General features: G+C 29.0%; 2 protein-coding genes across 3 annotated transcripts; one reads left to right on the plus strand and one right to left on the minus strand.

Annotated features, from left to right (window-relative positions):
• Nucleotides 1-13,045: 13,045 nt before the first annotated feature.
• Nucleotides 13,046-19,089, plus strand: LOC114389872 (methylcrotonoyl-CoA carboxylase subunit alpha, mitochondrial). Its single transcript, XM_028350590.1, has 16 exons — nucleotides 13,046-13,541; nucleotides 13,634-13,755; nucleotides 13,854-14,001; nucleotides 14,399-14,536; nucleotides 14,779-14,874; nucleotides 14,960-15,019; nucleotides 15,254-15,346; nucleotides 15,434-15,545; nucleotides 16,131-16,232; nucleotides 16,377-16,513; nucleotides 16,808-17,042; nucleotides 17,120-17,286; nucleotides 17,374-17,490; nucleotides 17,631-17,873; nucleotides 17,962-18,057; nucleotides 18,845-19,089. Exons 1-16 carry the CDS (start codon nucleotides 13,209-13,211, stop codon nucleotides 18,851-18,853), a joined length of 2,208 nt encoding a protein of 735 aa, XP_028206391.1. The 5' UTR covers nucleotides 13,046-13,208; the 3' UTR covers nucleotides 18,854-19,089.
• A 1,526-nt stretch (nucleotides 19,090-20,615) lies between these two features.
• On the minus strand, nucleotides 20,616-23,540 carry LOC114389877. 2 transcript variants are annotated; one of them, XM_028350592.1, is made up of 3 exons: nucleotides 23,384-23,540; nucleotides 22,889-23,000; nucleotides 20,616-21,261 (listed from the first exon to the last, which is right to left on the minus strand). In XM_028350592.1, exons 2-3 carry the CDS (start codon nucleotides 22,983-22,985, stop codon nucleotides 20,867-20,869), a joined length of 492 nt encoding a protein of 163 aa, XP_028206393.1. In that variant the 5' UTR covers nucleotides 22,986-23,000; nucleotides 23,384-23,540; the 3' UTR covers nucleotides 20,616-20,866. The 2 variants fall into 2 exon arrangements, with proteins under 2 accessions (XP_028206393.1, XP_028206398.1); XM_028350597.1 differs by having other exon boundaries at nucleotides 20,616-21,404.
• Between the last annotated feature and the right edge of the window lie 666 nt (nucleotides 23,541-24,206).

Below are 24,206 nucleotides of genomic sequence, written 5' to 3' on the forward strand. Positions count from 1 at the left end.
TGGATTGAAAATTTTAATTTCAGGTAGACTTTAAGCACATATCCTTAAAATTGTTTAGAGAAAATCTTTATTTCGCGCAATACTAAGATTTGACTGAAAATATCCTTATAAGAACAATTTTTCTATTGAGTTAATACATGATTTTGAATATGATAGTTATAATTATTTATTATCTTAATTAAATTTTCTTATATGTAATTAATTTTTAATTACAAATTATTTATATGAAGATATTCCTTGATTGACTTATACGTTTAATTGTTTTAATATTTTATCACATAAAGTAAAATAATTAATGTTTAAATTACTTATTTTTTTTATTTTAGATGAATCAGTGCATTTAACCCATTAATTCTGATGAATTAAGTCAAATTAACTATTTCTTTATTTGTCAAAAATTGAATTAAATTGAGCTATGATGATCAAACTCATGTAAGTTTGATTGTCCTACTTTGATAACTCTAGTGAATTTTGTTAAACTTTTTTATATTTTTATTTTCTAATTTTTTTTCTTAGGAACAAACAAAGTTTTAAGTTCAAAAAGAATTCGAATATCTCAATGTAGACATGTATTTTTCTTTAATCTTTTTTAATGAACATTGTAATTGCATTTAGGCATGTTTCCTTTGTAATTTACATAGGTTTGTCTTTTTTTATTCATCTTATTGCTCTTATATTTATTTTTTATGTAGAAAAGAGAAACCTCAATCTTTGAAAAAAATGGGAGCTAATTTGAATATTGAATGGAGGAAGAAAACAAGAAGTCAAAGGTCACCACACCTCTTATATGTTGATTAAAATTAAATCTCTTTGAAACCTAAGGTGTTTTGTATGTTAAATACTAAGAGCTTGTTTATGATTGTATATTGGTAAGAGAAGTAAACAACAGTCTTCTTAATGTTATAAAAAAGTAAGAAAAGTTTGCTTGTTAGAACTTGTTAACAATTAGAACTATTTTGTCTTAAATAAACATGAGCATTCTTTAATCTATAATCATTTTTGAGAATCAAACCTAAGTTTATATTTTGGATTATAATTTTCCTATTATTTATTTTCATAAATCTTATTTTGTTTATGACTCTCAGCATTGTTTTGTTTGATTTAATTCTTATCCTAACTCCTTCATTTTCTGTTATAATTCATTCTAATCCTTCTATTTGTTACTTAAATTTTATTGACCTTCATGTATTTGACCATAATCACTGTTTTAGTTAAATAAATTACTTTATAAAAAGAGTAGAAACAAATTTGTCGGTTTGACTCTCGTGGAAATTATCTTAAATATGTTTTTTAAAGTCATTAACATAAAAGTTAATTACTTTAAATTACATGGTAATTCATTATTATATAAGTTTAATGATTATAAATTGTCAGTGTATAAATGTTCATATTATCAACTAATAAAAAGTCATATATTTATATGTCTTTAAAAGTAACTATTGTAAAATATAACAAATTTATATATAATTATGATTAAGTGATAATATAAAATTATTTTATATTATTACTACTAAGTTGTTTTCACTTATTATACATCAGTGCAACAATTTGTTGTAGTGTAAAAACTTTTACATAAATTGTATATTTCAATTAAATTTATTTTTAAAATCTTATACATAAATTAAACTTACAAAATTTTAACTAACTATTACAATTCCACATTTTATCTTTGTCAATTGTTAACAAACATAATTAATCATGCTTATTCGTAATAGGAAAAAAAAACTTTAATTGAAGACATTTTTAAGGTGCTAGTTAAAAAATAAAAACATTTGTTACATTACAAATATAATATTTTTTATATTTAGCTTTTTCACTAATTAAAATATTCAATGTGTTTTTATTCATATTTTTAACTAATCATATATCTTCAAAACACTAATTATTAATATGATGAAAGTGTACTCTTAACCAAATTATCACGATGGAATCGGATGCATGTTAAATAAGACTAGAAGAGTATTTAGAGTGATTGATGATTTTGAATATTTTTATAAATAAAATATTAATATGAATCTTTTTTAAAATAATTTATAGGTATGAGTTTTTTTTTATTATTGATAGAATAAAATTAATAATTTATCTAATAGGTTAAAGGAGAATATGACAAGTTACATAATCTTTAAACCTATATGGTTAAACATGTTATTTTAATCTGTCAATGATAAAAGACACTCATACTAATAAATTATTTTAAAAAAATATATTAATATTCAATTTATAAAATAACACAAAATAATGAATCAATATCCAATAGTTCCAGCAAGCATCTGATGTGATCTATACAATAAGTACAATAAATTACACATTATATAAAATACTAATAGGGTATATAGTATATAGAGTATATTAATTAAATATATATGTGTAGAAAAACAGTGGCACTTGTTCATGGAAGATGGTAATGGTAGAGGGATGATGTGAGACGGTGTCGTAGTGTTAAAGGGGTGCAATGGCATTAATCTATCAAGAAACCGCCGTCACCGCCCAAACAAATTCCGTTTAAAATTGAAGTACTTCCCGTTGTTTTCGTGGCAAAATTAATGAAGACACACAGACACGCGACCCTTCACATTAAAGTCGCACGCATGTTATCGGAAACCATGACATTTTACGTATTATTATTCTATTCAGGGAGGGAGCAAAAGAAATATTTTTGGTTTAATTATTTATTTAATTGTTATAGATTTTTTTTTTAAGTTTTAAAATTAATAAATAAATTTTTTAGTCTTTAAAATTTAATATGTGAATTTTAATCCCTAAAATCTATATTTTAATTTTCAGAAGGTTTCTTTCATTAATTTTTTTTTAAAATCAGTTAGTTAAAAAAATTTAATAACAGAAATCTTTTGAGAATTAAATTATAAATTTTAAAGATTAAAAAATTTACTTATTAACTAAAAGAATTAAAAGGAATAAATTTTGAAACTATAAAAAATAAATGAATAATTAAACCAATATTTTTTATTAATAAATATTAATTTATTAATTTTTATTGGAAATATTGGTCAAATAAATTTAAATTCGTCATCATTTCTTCTTTTTTCATCTTTTTTCTCAACCATTAAATAAATTTTATATCCTTAGCCAAAGAAAGTGACCTTCCTCCACACTTTTTAATTAGATGAAAACTGTTAAAGTATGTACCAGTTTCATCGTGGTTTAATCACTTGGTGAGGGTAAAAGACAAATTTGTGCTCACTTATTGAGGAGTGGATATTTAGAGATTTTCTATGGTCATGTTTGTCATGACACTTCTTATTATTTTTAAATTATTGATGATAAATAGTTTTTATTATGTAAATAATTTAAAACTCAAATATTGCAAATATATAATAGTAAACATTATGTATAAATTATGTGATTTTTTAAAAATGTCACACGATTTTTTTTAAGTAATCACAATATTAAATATTGGTTATTTATTTATGATTGTTGGTCCATGTTTACTTTTCTTATTCTTATAAAAAAATATTCTTAATATATGTTTCATATATATGATTTTTTTAATCATATTATTAATATAAAGTAATCATCAACTTCATCAATAATTAATCTTTATTAAAAAAAATATATGTTTGGGAGTGTGATAAATTAATAAAGTGAGATAAACTAATAATATCATTATGAAATTATCAAATATATTTTCTTCTTGTAATTCATTGTAAGATTGGACTCTAGTTAAGAGATAAAAACTTAAGAAGCAAAGGAACGTCATTACATGTTCATGAATTCAAAGTGTATTATTTGACTCTATTAGTGAGATTGATGTGATTGAGATCGAGATTGATAAGAATGGATCATGCCTTATTATGTATATATATTTACCATTCATTATTTGATTGTAAAATATGGGTACTTACTTTTTAGTTCTAGTATTACATATATTTAAGTATATATTTAATATGGCTAACATTAAGATTTATTCTTGACTTAATAGACAACTATATGTTTAAATACTATTTTTTAACTATTGTATTCATTTATTTAAAGACTAGTCTATATTATTATTATTATTATTAAATAAATACTTAATTAATTTTTAATATTTCACGAAAGAATATATTTAAGCAACTTTAAAAGATGTGCTTATATTAATAATATTATTTTAAATTTTGGGCTAAAATACCTATTTGGTTTCTTATGTTTTTAAGTAATCCTCACTTTAGTATTTTATTTTTTAAAATTAATGTTTTGATCCTTTAAATTTGTAACGTTATCTAAAATGATTCTTTCGTCGGTTTAATACTAACACTATTAATATTTTAAATTTTAAAATAATTAATTTTAATATAGTGACAGATTTACAGGTTAACAATGTGGAAGAAAAATAATTAGTTTTAGGAGATGAAGGATTCTAGATTTATTCAACATCGTTTGACCTAAAATATTCATTTTGGGGATGAAGAATTCTAGGTTTATAATTTTAAAAAAATAACAATAAAAAAGATTGTGGCGGGCCACTATGTTTGAATTTATTATTTTAGTTACCTAATGATAAAACAACGAATTTAAATACTCATATACAGTTTTTAACCGCTCTGTATTAAAACTATTTAAAAATAAATAAAAACACCAACAATATTAGTATTAAACTCAGAGAATAATCATTACGGATATTATTACAAACTTAAAGAACTAAAAAAATTAAAGATAAAACAACAAAGGGAAATAATTACTAAAAATATAAGGGGATATAATAGTATTTTAATCTTAATTTTGTATTTACTTATTTAAAGGATTTAATATATTTTTTAAAAAAAAATGGGTATCATGTTTTTAATTTTTCAGAATATTGCACTAGTTGAAAATAATATTTTTTATAATTATTACTTTAGTGTGAAATTTAAAATAAATCATACATATATATATTATATATTATCTAATCATATAATTTTATATAATGTCACATTAATTTAATCCTATAAAATCAGGTTGTAAGGTGATGTTTGTTTTTCAGTTATATAGTTCATCTCAATACTTTTTTATTTAATGTGAGATTTTAACATTTCTTATTTTTTTTATGGTTACACATCACATAAAACTTTCAATTAAACGTGATATAAATTGAGAAAGAAAAATCATCATCAATGTTAGATGTCATGAGCTAAAAAAGTTCTTTTTCACCTCCAAATATAGTCGTGCACCAACACTTTATTGAAACAAGACATTAACAATTTGATGAATCTTTCCATATGCAAAACATTTACTAGCAAGATAATATTGTTTGACAAGTTTTATTGTAGATCATATTGTTTAATCCAATATAAGTTATCTTTTAATTCCTTCACATTTCATATAACTCTCAGATTCTAGTAAACTTTGTTTTTGCTAATTTGTCTTCACCCAACTTTATTGAATATAGCTGCACACAGACTAACCAAGTAACAATCATAGGTCATAAACATATTACTTGATCCAATTGATTTACATTATCTTATTAATAAACGCACCACACGTACAATTTTGTTGAATTTTCCTTTGATTTCCCAAAAGTCTAAACTAATCAGCAACATAAAGGTAATGTTTCTAATTTCTAAACACGTATTGCTGCAGTAGAGACTGGTCCCTGACGTACGTGGTAACACTAAACAAACTTAATTAGAATATGGAGATTGTAATTTTTGATGTGTTGGGTCACGTTCCACCGCTTCATGGAGGTGTTTTGGGGCGGGTATGGGGTGTGAGTTTTAGGAAGATTAGAGTTAATTAGGGAAGATTAGGTTTAGAATTAGGAAGATTAGGAATTAATTAATAAAGATTAAAGTATCTTTTTAAAATACATTAAATTAAAAATAAAATATCAAAATTGTAAAAAGGTCTTTATGCTTTATTTGCAAAAAATAATAAATTTATTCTAATTATCTGATAAAATAAATTACATAATATTATATGATTGAATAATATAAAATATACATCAGTGTGATTTATTAAAGTCACAACGAAATAATCATCTTTCTTTTTATCTATATTTGTAATTGTGTTTCTTCCTGAGATTATATAGTGTACACTAAAAACCCCTTCAGTGTTAAATTGAGGTGATGCTGCACTGAGATGATTGTTATGTAGTAGTAATTAATATACTCTGCCTATCTGTATCTACCCCATTACAGTCTGTTATAACTAATTTAATTTGGACATGGTCTTGACTCAATGCAAATAATATTTCCAGAAGCAACTCATATTCTTATTCAGGCATTATCCCAAACAATATTTAGATAAAGGGAAAAATAACTACTTAGAAAATTATATGTTTGGAGTAATGGAGTTTTATACTTTTATTAACACGCGTTCTTACTCTTTCTTAATTACTTAAAAATTATCCCCTTTTTAAATATAAGATATAAATATATAAATAGTGTACCGTACAACTTAATTAATGGATGGATTTTTCTTTGTTGTTGACTTTTGTCGATCATAAAACAAATTGAACCCATGTCAGATAGATAATATTCTTACTAGATGATTCGTTCTGGGGACTGGAGAGAAAGTAAAAACAAAACATCATATTCATGATCACAGTCATGTAGCAATTGATGGATTAGAGAAAAAGGTTAGAAATCCATCACTCTCTTGAATTGAAACTTCTAATTCGAATTTGCATTTCACTCCATCTACACAAAACGACACCACGGACCACGGTTACCATTATTTTATTTTTCACTCCACATATTTTGTTCAACGAAGTATTAATAATTTCTTAATACATTCTTCGAAACACATGCATTCTTTATTACTTATTAAATTAAAATTTACAAAATTAAATCAGTTATAAAATTGATTAAATAAGGAATGAGACTCAATTAAATTTGGTGATATTGATTAACGTTTAGCCAAATGGATCATCCAGTTTGATAAATGATGATGCAGAATATGTTTAGTGAAACGTTTTTCAAAGAATATTTGGACTTTGATTTATCGCTGGTCTTAGCATAGTGTAGTCCTTGCTAGGAAGTTGATAGATATATAGATTGCTAAATATATATACTGATTGTTATTAGGCAACAAGTGCCCAAAAAAAATTATTGAGAAATTAAAAGAAAAATATATATTTTTATATTAAGATATATAAAATTATATTAGTTATGTTTTTTTTATATGTTTTCATATGATTTTTATATTAAATATTTTTGAATTAATGTTGTAAAAATACTTTGTTAGCAAGATTCTTGTTATTATCAGGGATGGGAATGGATGTTGCAGTGGCCAAGTCATGCCAGAGCATTGCACAGTTAACATGGGAATATTAATGGAAGATGGAATGACCCCATCATCAACATCGAAGGTATATACCAAAGCCGAAAGCTAATAATCAAATCCTGTGATTGTCATCATGTGGTTAGGTTAAAGCATGATCACATGCAAAATGGGTCACAGCCCCAACTGTAGTTTTATTTACATGTCTTCAAAATTCAAATGCTCTCTCACCCTCATCAACATATAGTCGTTTCTTCTTCTTCTTACTGCAATTTCACATGCTAATTAAATTTTTAGGGATTTTTCTTTTTGTTGGTATATACTACCTTGTTGTAATATAAAGTAGTTACCGTTTGAATTAAGGACGATGCTATTTTTTTTATGGGTAGGACGATGCTATTAATCGCTGGAGACTTAATTTTGTCCCATTCAAGTAATTAATTAATTAAATTTTTGAATTTTTTTTATAAGGTTGAGATGTTTACGTTTTAAAGTAACAAATAAATAAATAAATGAAGGACACTTTAAGATATGTTCGGTTCAGAAATAACTTGAAAGGAAAGAAAGAGAAAGAAGTAAAAGAGAGACTAAAAAGTAAAATAATTATGTAAATTATTTAAGAAGAAATAAAAATGAAAGTAAATAAAATTATATATAAAATTACACAAATATCCTAATAAAAAACAAATATACAAAATATCAGAATAGTTTAATCTTTCTACTATATTTTCCCCTCTTTGTTTCCTCTAAAATTGGAAATATTATATATCTATGAGTCCCACGTTTTAAAATAGAAGGGTTTCTCTTCTTGGTCCCTCACTCCCTCGTCCATCCTTTTATCCTTAATTACATTAACATGAAGTGATTGTTTTTTTTTTATATACCTTATTTGATAAAGAGAGCTAATAAGTTAATTAGATGAAAGTTGAAAACTAATTTTTAGAATCATTACCCAATTGAATAAATTAGTTGTGAATTTAACTGGACAAAATATAAAATGACATAAGTTTAAATGTTCTTTTATATAGTTTTCTTTTATTTCGTAGATAAAAATATATTTTAGATAATTACAATTTAATTTTTTCTGGTTCATTTTAAGTTTTCATTATTTTTATTTAAAGATAAAATATTTTGTTAAAAATTAAAAAAAACATAAATATTGTAATAATTAAAATAAATAGTATAATATTAAAGAAGTTGATAAATGAATAAATTTAGTAAAGTATTGAAAATAAAAATACAAAACTTGATAAATATTAAAGAAGTTGATAAATGAAGTTGATAAACGAATCAAAATAAAGTATTGATAAATATTGTTTCTCTTGAATTGCACCATTAAGGTGGCTAGAGAATGAAATTAAGCCAATGAAGCAATTCAGCCTAATGATTCATTTTTATGGATATTCTGCTCAATGAAAGAAGATGATTCTAATGTCTTTGTAAAATCGATGTAGAAGAATAGGAATATTGTTCATTTGTTCCAATCTGTGCATTGTTTTAATTATCGGCTTTTACCGTTCTTAATGCGTAGTGTACGAACTTCTAATTTCTCGTAGTCTTATTAATTAAAACCATTAATTTATTTGCTACTTGCTTTGATGAAGCCGATGGTTTCAGGTGTATGCACAGTGTTATGGTTTTGTATGATTCACAATGTTAGCTAATTAAGAACCATGATTGAATGACACCTTAAAAAACTTTAAATTGTTATGGTTTGTATTTATATATATATATATATATATATATATATATATATATATATATATATATATATATATATATTGTAAAAATTAATTATTGGAGTATTAAATATTTTGTAAATTGTATAAATTTTATAGACTTCTAGATTTTTTTATTAACAATTGTGAATTGTTAGTTTGTTAGTTTTTATTGATGAAAAAGATTTGAACTCATAATATTTCTCTCTTTTTTTCTCTTTAATTACTAACCTTATAACTCCATAGACTTAATCTAGTTAATAATAATTTTTGAACCAATGATTAATTGATTAGATTCATCAGTATCTATAAAAGAAATTAAGCCAATTAAAATAGACAAAAATGAATCATTTTCTTACCAAAAAGTTATTAGGTAATCTTGAATCATAAATATCATTTGATTATGTGTCATGTATAGATTGGTGGAAACAATTCGTAAACAAATAAGAGTTTATAAAAGCATGGGTAAGAGTCCAAATTCTTAGAAATTAGTTTTAGCAGATTTAATTGTTAGATGTTACCAAAATGTAAGTTCATTGGATTAAGATAATAAAGTTGTCAATGTCCTCTTTCTTTTGTACATTTTTTTGGTTGGTTTAGCAAAATAGTCAATTTAATTTTTTGGTGAATTGTGATGAAATCGGGAAATTTCGCAAATTAGAATAATCATTTAGTTTAGTTTGGTGGTTTTGGTCTATACTAAATCTTGTGAAGGATCTAAGGTTTGATCACCGATTTAGCAGAAAATAAGCATAAGAATGAAACCATTAACATGCAAATTGTAACAATTGACTTTTATTAAAATTTCTGTTATTGAATCCATGTAATTAGGTTTGGTTTGTCAAAATTTTAATATTGCTATTCCTGAAATCAGCCAGCGTTGTGGAGGATGTGGGTGCAAAAATGATACGGACCGGGAGATTAATTGGATATGTGAAAAAATAATAATGAGAATTTTATCTTTTTAAATTTTGTTACCCATAACAAAACCTTGTCTCCTGATTCAACAAGTAACGCCCTTTTTGTTTTGTCTCGTGTTTCCTTTTTTGTGTTCTTTAAAACATTTTATAGATCAAACAAAACAATTGTTTTTGTTCTGTTTTATCCTCGTATTTTAGTGAATTAAATATATCCTAAAAAGTAATATTAGAATGTGTTAAGGTCAATACTAGTTATATTATTTGAACATAAAAACTCATTCTAAATACGACACCCGTATTATATATATTATTATTTATGACTCTTATTTTATTACTCCCTCTCCATCATTTGAGAAAGAAAATTTAATCCTTATTTAATTTTTTAATGTAATATTAATTATTTTTTTCACTAAAATTTAATATTAATATTATTATATTTCATCTATTTAATAAAATTAGTTTTATATATTATTATTTTTTATTTATTTATTAATTTTTCTTTAAACAAATAAAATAATTTAAAATGATATTTACCCTAGGACAAAAAAGTATTTCTTTTATATACACCCGTCTCAATAAATGTACTCCAATATTAAAGAAAAACAACTTCTTGACCTTCACACATCATTTTTCAAGTCAAACCGTAAGTTCAGCGAATCATACCGTACATTATGCAGGAGTTTATCATCGCATAGGTATTTGGAGATCGACTTTGTCCTTAAATTAATAAAGCGATCGTAACTTTTTTATTATAAGTTTTAACATGTCCGTTTACTTGAAAGAAAGAAAAAAAGTTTAAAATTTAAATAAAAAAGAAAATAAGAAATATGAAAAATTTAAACTTTTATTTCTATAAATCAATTATTTTTTCTCATTTTCTTCCACTTCCTCTTCAATCAAACAAAAAAAAAAATCGTTATCCGTATTTTCTTCTATTTATTTTTTCTCCTACCGAAGATAGGGTTAACCTTCAAATGCAGTTGTTTGATCAAGCCTGTTTAATGCACATATTAAATCTGCATTTAAATTTATCATCCAGTAAAGTAAATTCAATCAAATATCAAGTGCATGTTTATATGATTAATTCAAGTACAAGGCTTGGCTCACTTTAGCCATTTCTAGCGTGAGCCTTTGCTTGCCTCAATAATTAACTAGTTTGGGCCATGGAATTATTGACTCCGAAAATAAAAGCTCAATAATCTCAGGCCCATCTCCCAAGGCCCTTAATAGATAACATAACTAACTACACAATATGCTTATGGCAATTTTTTTTAAGAGTAAATATCTATTATCGTCATTGAATTTGTTAGTTAGAAAAGATCGTTGAAAAATAGAAAATTTAAATTTTGTTATTAAATTTTTTAAAAGTGTGATAAATTAATTTTATTGTTAAATTTTTCCGTTAATTCAAATGGTTGTATCTAGTGTCAAAAAAGTTAATTTTTTTATTTAGTCTTTAAACTTAATAATTTATTGTCATTTTAGTTCATAAACTTATTTTGATTTTTGAACTTAACATGTAATATCATTTTGATTCTTGAAAGTATTTTTAAAATTTTAATTAAAAATGTGTTTGGCAAAATATTTCAATTAACTTTTAGTTTTTTTTACTAACTAAAAAGTTTATTTAACTATTTGATAAATGAGTTTTTTTAGTAATCTTTAACGTTTTTTAGATGCTACTTAAAGTAACATTATATTTTTTAAAATGTTAGTTTATAGCTTTTTATATTTATTTTCTTTTTGTCCTCGAATATTTATTAGATGTCCTTTTTAATGTTTTTTATTTAATGTTCAACCACTTCAACATATGATTTTATCAAACACTTATGATTTAATTAGATAAATTTTCAACTTTCAGTTAATTTTACCAAACATAGTCTAAGTCTTAGCATGAAATTATTAGCATAAATATTAACATATTCCCCCACTTCTATTATTTCTACAATAATTATAATATAAGTATGAAATTAATTTACGAGTAAATACACCATAATAGTAATGTTAAATCTAGGACATTATTAATCTAGAACATTACTAACAAGATTTTATAAGATTTCAAACTAGATATTATATCCAAATTAAGTTATTATCTTATATGTTATTAATATGTGTAGAATGTTAGATTAATTAATTAATCTATTTGATGAAATAATATTAATGATGAAAAGACAATTAAAAAAAAGCTTGTTCCATTATAACGATTGAATATAAGAAAACATGTAAAGTAAAAGTGTTAGAATTATTTGTTACTTTTTAAGTTCCTCCTTAATTAAATAAGTATATTAAATTTTAAAATAAATTATTTATTAGTATCTATATATTAACATAATACACAGTTTTATTTTGATTCCTATGAAAAATAAATTTAATTTTCATATTTTTATTTATTTACAATTCACTTATATTGATGTTTGTCGTTATTATAATAATATTATTCGTTAGAATTTAACTTAATAAAATATAATAAATTAATAGTGATTTCAAATATAAAATATAATATTTCAGATTTTTAGACTTATTTTTCATTTGATTTTTATCACCATAAATAATTGTTATCACTATAAACAAATATCAATTATCATCACTATGCTAACAATTTATATATAATATGATATTTAATTAAAAATTCAAAAATATTTTGAAAAATCAAAATGACACTTTATAATTATGACACACGACAATCATTAGTATCATGTCATTACCAAAAGTGTCACATAGGTATAACTGTTTGACTTAACAAAGAAAACTAAAGATAAGATTAATTTGTCATAATTTTTTCAAATTTAGTAACAAAATTTTAATTTTTTATATTTTAGGAATATCTAAATGTTAGTGCCAAATAAATTCAATGATAAAAATAATATATTTTTTTAATGATAAAAACAAAAGACTCAATGAATGTAATTTCATGATAACACATATTGAATGTGTGAGAAAATATTTAAATTGGATCTCCGATAGAATATAGGAGTATTTATAAGGCATGAAATAGAAAAATAGGACCAATATCAGTTATAACTCTTTGATGAGTGAACTTTTAAAGAATAAATTTTTTTCTAAGCTTGTGGAATTATTACAGGTACCATTGAAAACCAAAGATCCTTTGGTTAAGGTGGTTGAAAAAAAATAAATAATAAAAAGCAAAAAGATGAAGGCGTTGACTGTAGATGCTTACTAAGCTGACCAAAGTGTCATTCATCCATATCCCGTAATCCTTCGTCCCACTCCATTACAGCACAGCACACTTATCGGTTCAGCACTTCTGGATTGGACAAAACTACCCCTATGAGTGCCCGATCATGGCACGCATTCATATTATTACTCACTCCTTCCTTTCCATTCCGCGACTCACACATACCAACCAACCACCATGGCTTCTCTGGCGTTGCTCCGCAGAAAGCTTATCATCACCAGAACCACACTCTCCTACTCGCACGTGCGCGCACGAGCCTTCTCCGCGGGAAACAACAAACACCGCATCGAGAAGATTCTAGTAGCCAACCGCGGCGAAATCGCTTGCAGGATCACGCGGACCGCGCGGAGGCTCGGCATTCAAACCGTCGCCGTTTACAGCGACGGCGACAGGGATTCGCTCCACGTGGCAACCGCCGACGAGGCCATTCGAATCGGACCGCCGCCGGCGCGGCTCAGTTACTTGAACGGAGCCTCCATCGTCGACGCCGCAATTCGCTCCGGCGCGCAGGTAAACTTTTCTTCAGTTCACTCCTTCCGCTTTTGCTTTTCGTCTTTGGTTAATTGAGCTAATCGAATGTTGACACTTGTCGTTTCGATTAGGCTATTCACCCTGGGTATGGATTCTTGTCGGAGAGTGCTGACTTCGCCATGCTCTGTGAGGAGAGTGGTCTCACTTTTATAGGGCCTCCTGCGTCTGCTATTCGAGATATGGGTGACAAGAGGTATCGTACAGTTAAGTTTCATAATTCATTATGAATGTGTTATCAATGCGTCTTTAGATTATCATTTTTTTTTTTTTTTTTGGTATGGATTGTGGCAGTGCATCGAAGAGAATAATGGGAGCTGCAGGTGTGCCTCTTGTACCTGGATATCACGGATATGATCAAGATATTGAAAAAATGAAGTTGGAAGCTGATAGAATTGGATATCCAGTCCTAATTAAGCCAACTCATGGTGGAGGTGGAAAGGTGCTTCCCATCTTGATATTTACGAGTTATTCCGTTTCCTGTTCCTTAACGCAGTTGGAGGGGTGTGCTACTTTTCTTTATCTTCTAGTCAATTACAGAAGTACTTTTTGAGATGGATGATTATTAATAGAACAGTGAAATTTGTTGTTGCCTCGAGAATTTAGTCCAAACAACCTAGATTTTTGCCATTCTCTGTGCTGTGCTGTGTTTCTGATATTGTTTGTGGACCTCGGTCGTCTCCTTTTCTATGATATGTGATAACCTAAGGTGAATATTTAGAGTTCTGGATTTCTTTTGTGATGAAAATAGATGATAGAGGGATTATTCTGAGAATATTTGTTGCTCTGAGCTTACAGTTTTATTATGTTGACATTTGGACTATATGTGAATATTGCAGGGTATGAGGATTGTACACACTCCAGATGAGTTTGTTGAATCCTTCTTAGCTGCACAACGGGAAGCAGCTGCTTCTTTTGGCGTCAACACAATATTGTTGGAGAAGTATATTACACGGCCAAGACACATAGAAGTCCAGGTATTTATGCTCATTTTTGTTGCCCTACTGTCATATTTCTCCTTGAAGCTTCATTGGTTGCTTACTTTTCTTCTGAAAAATTAGAACTGCGCCGTGAAGGTTAATCTTTAGCCCAGGGATTATGTGTTCACTTATTTAAGAATTTTACTGGAAAAACGGAATTAAAATAATGGGCATCAATAAAAATGTCATGTCTCATTGATTGAAGTTTATTATGGATTCTTTTCTGTTTATCATTGTAGATATTTGGGGATAAGCATGGGAATGTTCTGCATTTGTATGAGCGAGATTGCAGTGTTCAGAGAAGACACCAAAAAATAATTGAAGAAGCTCCAGCTGTATGGCTTCCATTATCATGTCTTTAATATTAATTAATTTATTTTTTAATTTTTTTTGCTGGAGTTAAGAACTTGAAATTTGCAGCCAAACATTTCTGCTGACTTTCGTGCACAATTGGGTGTAGCCGCTGTTTCAGCTGCAAAGGTAAGGTCCTTCTATTTCAAAATGCTAAACTGTACTTTCTCAGCCTCCTGCAAATTGCAATAGCTTCATCAAGCTTTGAAGGATCTGAAATAATTGGTTCATTGATTTCTTCTGAGTATAAAAATCTTTAGATACCTTGTATTCAAGATTAGATTGATTTAGAATTTCATTGGCAAATTTTTCTTTTCCATTCGATATCATCCACTGATTCATATTTCTTTCTGATGGCTGAAGGCAGTTAATTATTACAATGCTGGGACTGTGGAGTTTATAGTTGATACAGTCTCTGATGAATTTTACTTTATGGAGATGAATACACGTCTTCAGGTGCTTGTATTAGTTTTTACTGTCACTCAGTCACTTTTCCTAAAATCTAGGCTTACAAAAGTATAACATGGGGGAATGTTAATACAGGTTGAGCATCCTGTTACAGAAATGATTGTTGGTCAGGATCTTGTTGAATGGCAAATCCTTGTTGCCAATGGAGAAGCTCTTCCATTGAGTCAATCACAAGTACCCTTATCAGGTGATGCTGCTTTTCATATCTTTAGTTTCTTCCTACCCCTTTTTCATTTATTGTGTGTGTGGGCGAGGGTGAGTTTGGGGTTTGCTCTGCTTAACTCCATATTAAACTTAATGATTTTTTAATGAATTAAAGTTGACAGTTGGATCAGTATGTGGTTGACTAAAGCTCCTGAGCCAAAAAACAGAAAACATCACTTTAAGAGTAAAATAATCTGTATGACTGGTACCAATAGGCTTAAGATATGATTTTTTTTATTTTTTTTTGTAAACTAGGTTGATTGGAAGTCATGTATAAGTACATAGGCCCAAATTCTGTTATATACGCTGCAAGGAGAAAAGAAACTCTTACCAATATTTATGACTAATTGGTGGAAGTCATCTTAATGACATACTCTAAAATATTCCCCATAATGAGGCAAACTGAACTGTTATTTCTGAAAATAAAGAACATATAGAAAATTTTATAAGCCCCTAGTTAATGATTTTGAGTTTGTCAACTATTTATTTTACTATTATGTGTAAAGTTCCATCCATCTATTAGAGGCCTTGAAGTTTCAGTATATTATAACTCTTTTTGTGATGGCAGGTCATGCTTTTGAAGCTCGAATCTATGCTGAAAATGTTCAAAAAGGGTTTCTTCCAGCAACTGGAGTTCTACACCATTATCATGTTCCAGTCTCATCTGCAGGTCAGATATGCAAAATTAGCCTACTAATCTATTTATGATGAATCTGAATTTTCCCCACTTTGGTTGGAATAACTATGAAACTTCAATATTGATTTGTGGATCTTTCTTTTTTTTTATCATACTGAAAATCTGCTATTTTGGAAGTCCGAGTGGAGACTGGAGTTAAAGAAGGAGACAAAGTTAGCATGCACTATGATCCTATGATTGCTAAGCTTGTGGTGTGGGGAGAAAATCGTGCTGCTGCCTTGGTCAAACTCAAGGATAGTCTGTCAAAGTTTCAGGTATACTTAAATTTTTGTATTGCCTGTGCTATAGTGAACTGTGAAGTTATCATGATTGTGATTGAGGGTTTGTAGTAAATTTGGCCTTTTCTGTGTTGAGATGTTATATTACTTACCCTTTGTTAGATCCTGTATTTATAACCTTTGGGGCCAGTGGTGGACATGGTGGCTTTTTCGTTCTCCTTCCCATGTACAATAGAGATTCAAGTCATTGTAATTCATTTTTTTTCTAGTTGTATTCTGTTCTTTTGAAATCTTGCTGCATGTTTAAATTGCTAATATCTTCTTCCACAGGTTGCAGGTCTGCCAACCAATGTCAACTTTCTTCAAAAGCTTGCTAATCACAGGGCATTTGCAAATGGCAATGTGGAGACTCATTTTATTGATAACTACAAAGAAGACCTCTTTGTTGATGCTAACAATTCAGTGTCTGTGAAAGAAGCATATGAAGCTGCTAGACTTAATGCATCCCTGGTGGCCGCATGCCTCATTGAAAAAGAGCATTTCATATTGGCTAGAAATCCACCTGGTAAATTGTCCCATTCTTGCTGTGTAATGTTGAGTTGTTTTTGTAATTTTCCTTGGTATTTACATAAGCATGTTCAGGGGGCAGCAGCTTGCTCCCTATATGGTATTCTTCTCCACCTTTCAGAATCCATCATCAAGCTAAGCGTAGAATGGAACTTGAGTGGGATAATGAATATGGTAGTGGTAGCTCAAAGATCATGAAGCTTACCATCACTTATCAGCCTGATGGGAGATACCTAATTGAGGTATCAAATGAAACTAATTTTTTCCCTGTTCAATTATGCCACAAATTCTCCAAAAACGTTAACTCAAGATGATATTATATCTTTCAGACAGAACAAAATGGATCTCCTGTTTTAGAAGTGAAATCAACATATGTAAAAGATAACTATTTTAGAGTTGAAGCTGCTGGTGTAATCAATGATGTTAATGTAGCTGTTTATTCAAAGGTAAGTGCTTTCCTCTGCATAGATGATTCTGGAGTTTGTGTGGATTGATTTGATAAAAACATTTAACTGCTGTATCCATCTTGATTGTTAAATAAATTTCTTAAGCTTATAAGGCAAATATGGTTTTCCTTGGGATTCAGGATCAAATAAGGCATATTCATATTTGGCAAGGGTCCTGTCATCATTATTTCAGAGAGAAACTAGGCCTGGAGCTGTCTGAGGATGAAGAATCCCAACATAAACCCAAAGTTGAAACATCAGCCAACCCTCAAGGGACAGTTGTAGCACCCATGGCAGGCTTGGTAGTTAAGGTTCTAGTGGAGAACAAGACAAGAGTGGAGGAAGGACAACCTGTGTTAGTATTGGAAGCAATGAAGATGGAGGTTTGTACATTTTCTATTTGAATGTTGGAAACTCCTTTCTTTATCTATTCAGCAAGTTATAACCAAAAACGTTCTATACTTTTTCTAGCATGTTGTAAAGGCACCTTCTTCTGGCTATGTGCATGGGCTTCAACTTATGGTGGGTGAACAGGTTTCAGATGGCAGTGTTCTTTTCAGTGTAAAGGTTCGTTAATTACCTTTGCTCTTCTTTGCATTAGCCTTGGCCTGGTTATACTAGCAATACTATTGTTGCTTTTATGTGTTAGTATATCATTGCATTACATTGTATCGTTCAATATATATTCTCTTTATTATGATGTTGATGTTTATTTCTTTTTTCTGGGTATGGCTAATGTTACTTAAGAGAGTCTGCTTGTTTAAATAGGTAAAAATAACATAGCATAGATGGAAATGACAATTTGTCTGGACTGTGTTTTCAAATACATTATTTAACCCCCTCATTTTCATTTTCCACATACTCAGACAAGCTGACCCTTGGTACATAAAGTATGTTTCTTCTGCAACATTTATGTGCTGAACTAGCATTTCTAATTATTTTATTCTTCAACATTACTGAATCTGATAATAAAGAGGTTTCTTCACGTTGAGATAAAAGAACTCAGGTTATTATGTTTTAATTTTGCTACTAATTTTATCTAGAAAAATATGTAGTAAGTACCAACCATATATTAGTTTTTTTTGCGTTAAATTTTGGTTAGCTATCATTTCATAAAATGAAATACCTCATTTGTTGATCTACCTTGTCTAATAAACACATTGGTCATCAATTATGAAGCATGAACACCTGAAAAGAGGAGTCATGTTCATATCAGACACATAATGGACAATACAGCATAACATATCATTTCAAATTCTAATTGAGACGCTTCAAATTTTGTTGGATGTTTGTGTCTCGTGTAGTGTTGACACTTCTTAGGTCATCAGTGATGCTGATAATTGTGTTTGGGCAGGATCAATAAAATCGCACTTGACAGCTTTACGCCAAGACTTTGGCAAGGGGGACATTATCTGGAATTCTGGATGGATAGTTATACGCAGGTTAACAACCGAACACCCGAACACCTGGGAGTTGATTACTTGCTTAACAATCTTTGTAACTCAATTTTTCAAGTTACAAAAGTTGAAATATACTTTACAATAATGCAAGTAGTTCCTCCAGCCATTAATAACAAAGCTGTAATTTGCTTCATGTTTAGATATTCTTCCATCAACGGGTCTTCACCTGCCCCTTAAATAAATCTCTAAAGGGGAGATGCCCACACGCCTAAAATCATGTGATAGTCGGAACACCATATTCCAACTACGAATCCAAGATTCAATTGTCTTGGGGGAAACAAGGGTACTAACTTATGGATTCGTTTCATAATATACGCGTTTCATGCTAGCAAAGTGAAGAGCCATAATTGAAACTTTTACATTGTTGGTCTAAAATAATAGTGCCACACTGCACGTATTGATTTTTCACACTATTAGATTTTGCCTCGTTAATTTCCAAATTTTGAAGTCGTTATATGCATACGGTTTGTTGGAGCTTCAAAGGGAACTCCAAATCTGAAAAAAAAAACCTAGCGTTTATTAATTGAAGTGATGACCATACATCCATCACATGCCTGTTGAGTTCAAGCAACTTGATCTGGACCACTCCAGAGGGTGAGTTATTTTTCTTCTTCTGAAGACTCAATTGATCATTAGGCGAGAGATTTTGACGTGCTTCATCAGTACATTATTTATGGCTTTTGATAGATATTAGAGATAGATTAACTCTCGTTAAACTACCAAAACAAAGTACTCCGTACTCCACCTTTACCTTAAAGACTGAATGAAGTGGTTGATGGTCGGTTCAGGATAAACTTTGATACACTTTTCTCTAATTCTAGTCTTTAATTTAGGTTATCACTTTGTATGTTATAACTCGCCTGTGCTTCCCAAACTTGAGTGGTGAATAATTTTTTAGAGATGCTATATGTTACGAATGAAGATAGTCACGAAAAGCACGAATAAGGGATTCGATAAATCTGGGCGCTAAACGCAATACATGGGTGGTTTAAATGATAATCAAGTAACTAATCAGATTTCAGATATTTGATTTTGTGGTTGGGTCATGTTCTTTCGTGCAGTATGGCATTTTTCATAATTTTTAGATCTATCAGTTCAATCACTTCTTATATTTGATAGCCAATAATTTGATAAGCTGATCTTTGGCATCTTTTGTGATTTTCTTTTAATTCTACAAACTCAATTCAAAGCAAATAATATTCGGAATGGGATACCTATAATTGACAGATATGCACTGGTTTGAATGGAAAGGAGAGGAAGACTTTTTTTTTTGGATAAATAAAATGATTGAAAAAATTAAATATATATCATTATTTATTTTAGAAAGTTCTCATATGAAATATATTTACTGACTATGTTTTTTTAAAATGTTTTTACAAAATAATCACTTATTTTCATTCTTGTAAAAAGTTAATAACCCTTTCCTACCATGTATTGCGAGGCTCCCACCTTCAGTCGTAAAAAATTATGCCAATACAGATTGAACTACAGGTTCTTTTTATGTTTTACCTGATTGTTTTTATTTTCTTTCAACAAATTGCACATTATTGATTATAAAAACCACTAATCACAGTAAAAGCCTCGTAAATTTTGTATGAAATTTGTTGAAAGAAAATAAAAACAATCTGGATGTATTTGGATGATAAATTTGCATTGGTTCGAAAGTTATCTCAACGAAATAAATTGAACATTAGAAACAATTTCTCCAAAATCGTTTTTTTTTTGCTACAACAAAAAAGGGGGGGCTTAATTAAGCTCAGTCATTAAGTTGAGTTGAGACAATTGTAGATTATCCCCACCCAATTCATGTCAAGTTTTAAACCACAATTACAAGTTACAACCAAGTCTTCTTTACAGTACAAGAACATGAGAAAGTGCCTTTGGACAAGATGAAGGATATTCTATCTAGGCTGGCATCAAGCATCAAAACCAGAATAGATTCCATTCTCTCTCAACAACCTCTTCTCTTCTTCAACATAATTTTTGCCCCTGCTAGCTTGACCCAGCTCTCTCTTCCTCTTTTCCTTCTGTGAGAAAGAAATATTCTTCTTGTCATTCCTAGTCAGAGCAGCTGGCAGCTCCTCTCCTAGGGAAATAGCCTCTCTTGTTTTCTTTCGTTCTTCATATGATTCTTCAATTTCCTTGTCTACACGCTTTTCTTTTCCAGTGGACCACGACCAATCTTGCTTTGAGTCATCTTCTTTTGGTGCGGGTACTTTTAGGACAGAAGGTCCACCTCTATACCCGTGTCGCTTCAAAGCCTCAAAGTCAATTACACCACTTTTCTCAGTTTTCTGCTTCCTAGATTTACCTTTAGGCATAAAATTCATAAACTAGTAAAGAAAACTCAAACAGCAATAAAATTAGGGAGACAAATGTCAAGATGTCAAACTTTAAAGGCAACAGAGAATGAAGCTTCGGTAATATGGATCATTTTCACGAACTAACACCATGCTGCCAAATATGGAGTAAATTCAGGATTAAATATTGTGAAAGGAGGTTTAAAAGTCTTCATATTCTCATTTCTGTTAGCATGAAAATATCTATTCTATATGCTAAAGAAACTCTTAAAAGAATATCCGTGAAGCTGAAAAGCACAATAGTTCACATAATTAATGGTATATGTAAATTAGTCAATCCTTTTTATGCATGTAGGATGTAGAGAAATCAGAATCAACTCCTCTAATCGAGGTTAGCATTAGGTAAGAGTAATGTTTTTTGGACACCCACCCAGAGAGAAGTGAGAGATGTAAGAGTAATGATTTTTAAACATCCATTTTTTAAAACACCCCATCAACATCTCTCATTTCTCTCTACTTCTTATCACATCATATTACCTATTATACTTGTATTTTTCTCTCACACCAGGTGTTAAATAGCATTTGAAGTGTTTAAAATTCATTTTTGTAGTTGTAATAGGAGAAATTATGCGACGAGCAATAGTGAGATGAGGGTGTCAAATGGGGGATCCCAATCCTCGACCGTTTTGAAGAAACTGTACTGTGTGTAGTTGCAAATCCAACCATTAAAGTTAATAAAAATTAAATTTTGAATACTAATTTATTGTTATGTAATAAAATAAAATGAATGGATGGGATTCATGCAGTTTCCCTAAAAACTGCAGAGAATCAAAATCCGCCAAATAGGTGTTTGTAACCATTAGGTAACACATCCTCCCACAGACTTTGTCTATCAGCAATTGTATAGTGACCAACTATCTTGCAGAATTGCACTAACTCAAGTTGGGGATGGGTCTAAATACTCAACAATTGAATCTACATCAGTAATCACACTATTCACAAACGAACTATCTCTTCTACAGTTGGGCATCATCAAATTATCTTAATTCTCTACTATAAGATTATCCCTCAGTTATTTAGCAGATAGTTCTATTCCATGCTATCAGATGCCTACCAAGAAAGAATATCAGGTAACTAATACACAATTAGAGTGGTTCATCAGTGTGATTTTACAAGGAATATTTATCCACCCTTGGATGAATCCAAATGTACCCTTCTCTATAAGTTCAGAAATATTCATAATTCCACATCAACACCCAAAGGCCAAAGGAACTACCAATGCCAAAGTTCGATAGCTAGGATGAGCATCAATCCACATTCTAGAGCCTAGACATGAAGAAAATAGCTGTAACAACAGGAAAGATAATCCGAACTACCGACATCACAAAACACAAGATGTGGGACATATCACAATAAGCACCCACGTACATCTATTGTTCAATTCAAGAGAGTAAATTTGTCAAGATACCATGTGCACCAGTCACTCATGAATTATTGTCATAACTCAAACAAAATCAGCAAATTTCAACACAAGAAAAATGTATATAACTTTCACATTGAATGAATCAAACTTGAGAGCAATCAGCAGAGTCATAAAAACAACTAGACAGAGAAAAGAGGATGAAGATGAAATAATACCTTTGGAGTTTTCCCCTCCAGTTTCACTATCACGTTCAGAATCTGAATGTGAAGACGATGACTCATCGTCGTCACTCCATGGCATAGTCCTCTTCATAGTACGAACCACACACTATAAATACACAAACAATGCCACAGCTCAATGACTACGAATAAAACAAAGGGGTACAAGCCCCAATAATGCTACTCTGCAAATAAACAGTGAAAGATGCCATGCTCAAATATCGCTCAACAGAAACAACAACAGTCCAATATGAGCATACAAATTTGATATTTAAAAAGAAGAAAAAAAAGTGATGAATTATTAAGAGCTGAGGTTGCCGTCAAAGACGCGGACAAACCCATGAAATTTTTTCTGAAACTGTACAAAAACAGAGAACTAAACTTGAGCGTGCTACTGTAACAATAGGGAATTAGACGGTCGTGAATTTTGGGAAAATGGGGTGAAAAAACGAAAGGAAAAAGAAAGCATAAAGCTGAGAAGAGATAGAGTACCGAGGATAGGGAAGTAACAGAGAGAGAGCAGCGACACCGGTTGGGTTCTTGTTGGTGGCTGCTTTCGGAATTGGAATTTGGATTCTGATGAAAAAGAAATAAACCTTTTCAGATCTTAGGGATTTCTCAACTACGAATTTGGGATTAGGACTCTTCGGTACTGATTAATTCGTAAAACGGTAAAAGAATCAATTTGATTATTTTTTTAAATAAATATTTTTTTTTTACTTTTTAATACTAGTATTTTGTTTCGACTTTTTAAAATGATAATCTAAAATATAATTAAAACAAAATTATTTTTTTTCGTAATTTTTTAATACCATAATTTTGATGGTTGAAAACAAATATAAATTAGCTTATCCTTGATGGTTGAAAATAAATACTGAGGAAAACCGACACTCCATCTAATTGCTTTTCCATATTTTTTAAAATGAAAATAATAGAAATTAGGTAGTGATTTGTGAAGAAAGTTATAGAAATAAAATAATAACATAGTTATAGGAATAAAATAAGTATAAAAATGTGTATATCAAAATATCATATTTCCTTTATATATATATATAACGAGAGAAACAGAAATACCTTGTGTTTCTCTAAATTTCCAATAATAAATAAAAAAAATTAAAAAAGAAGTTAAATCCATTTAATAAAGATGTGATAGAATAAAATTAACAATACAGAAGTAATGGAAGGATACGAGAAGTTAGAAAAAAAAAATTTAAAATTTGAGAATAAAACTATTCAATCAAATGTGTATATCAAATGAAAATATTTTCTTTTTTATTATTAATATAGATATAGATTATTTTATTAATATGAAATA

Source organism: Glycine soja, chromosome 2 (genome assembly GCF_004193775.1).
Source record: "Glycine soja cultivar W05 chromosome 2, ASM419377v2, whole genome shotgun sequence".
In the NCBI taxonomy this organism is placed as follows: domain Eukaryota; kingdom Viridiplantae; phylum Streptophyta; class Magnoliopsida; order Fabales; family Fabaceae; genus Glycine; species Glycine soja.

Coding starts and splice junctions, on each gene's coding strand:
- LOC114389872 (XM_028350590.1), top strand. CDS start 13,209: ATGGCTTCTCTGGCGTTGCTCCGCAGAAAGCTTATCATCACCAGAACC. Junction 13,542..13,633: donor CAATTCGCTCCGGCGCGCAG/GTAAACTTTTCT, acceptor CGTTTCGATTAG/GCTATTCACCCTGGGTATGG. Junction 15,546..16,130: donor ATCACAAGTACCCTTATCAG/GTGATGCTGCTT, acceptor TTGTGATGGCAG/GTCATGCTTTTGAAGCTCGA.
- LOC114389877 (XM_028350592.1), bottom strand. CDS start 22,985: ATGAAGAGGACTATGCCATGGAGTGACGACGATGAGTCATCGTCTTCA. Junction 21,262..22,888: donor TGGAGGGGAAAACTCCAAAG/GTATTATTTCAT, acceptor TTATGCCTAAAG/GTAAATCTAGGAAGCAGAAA.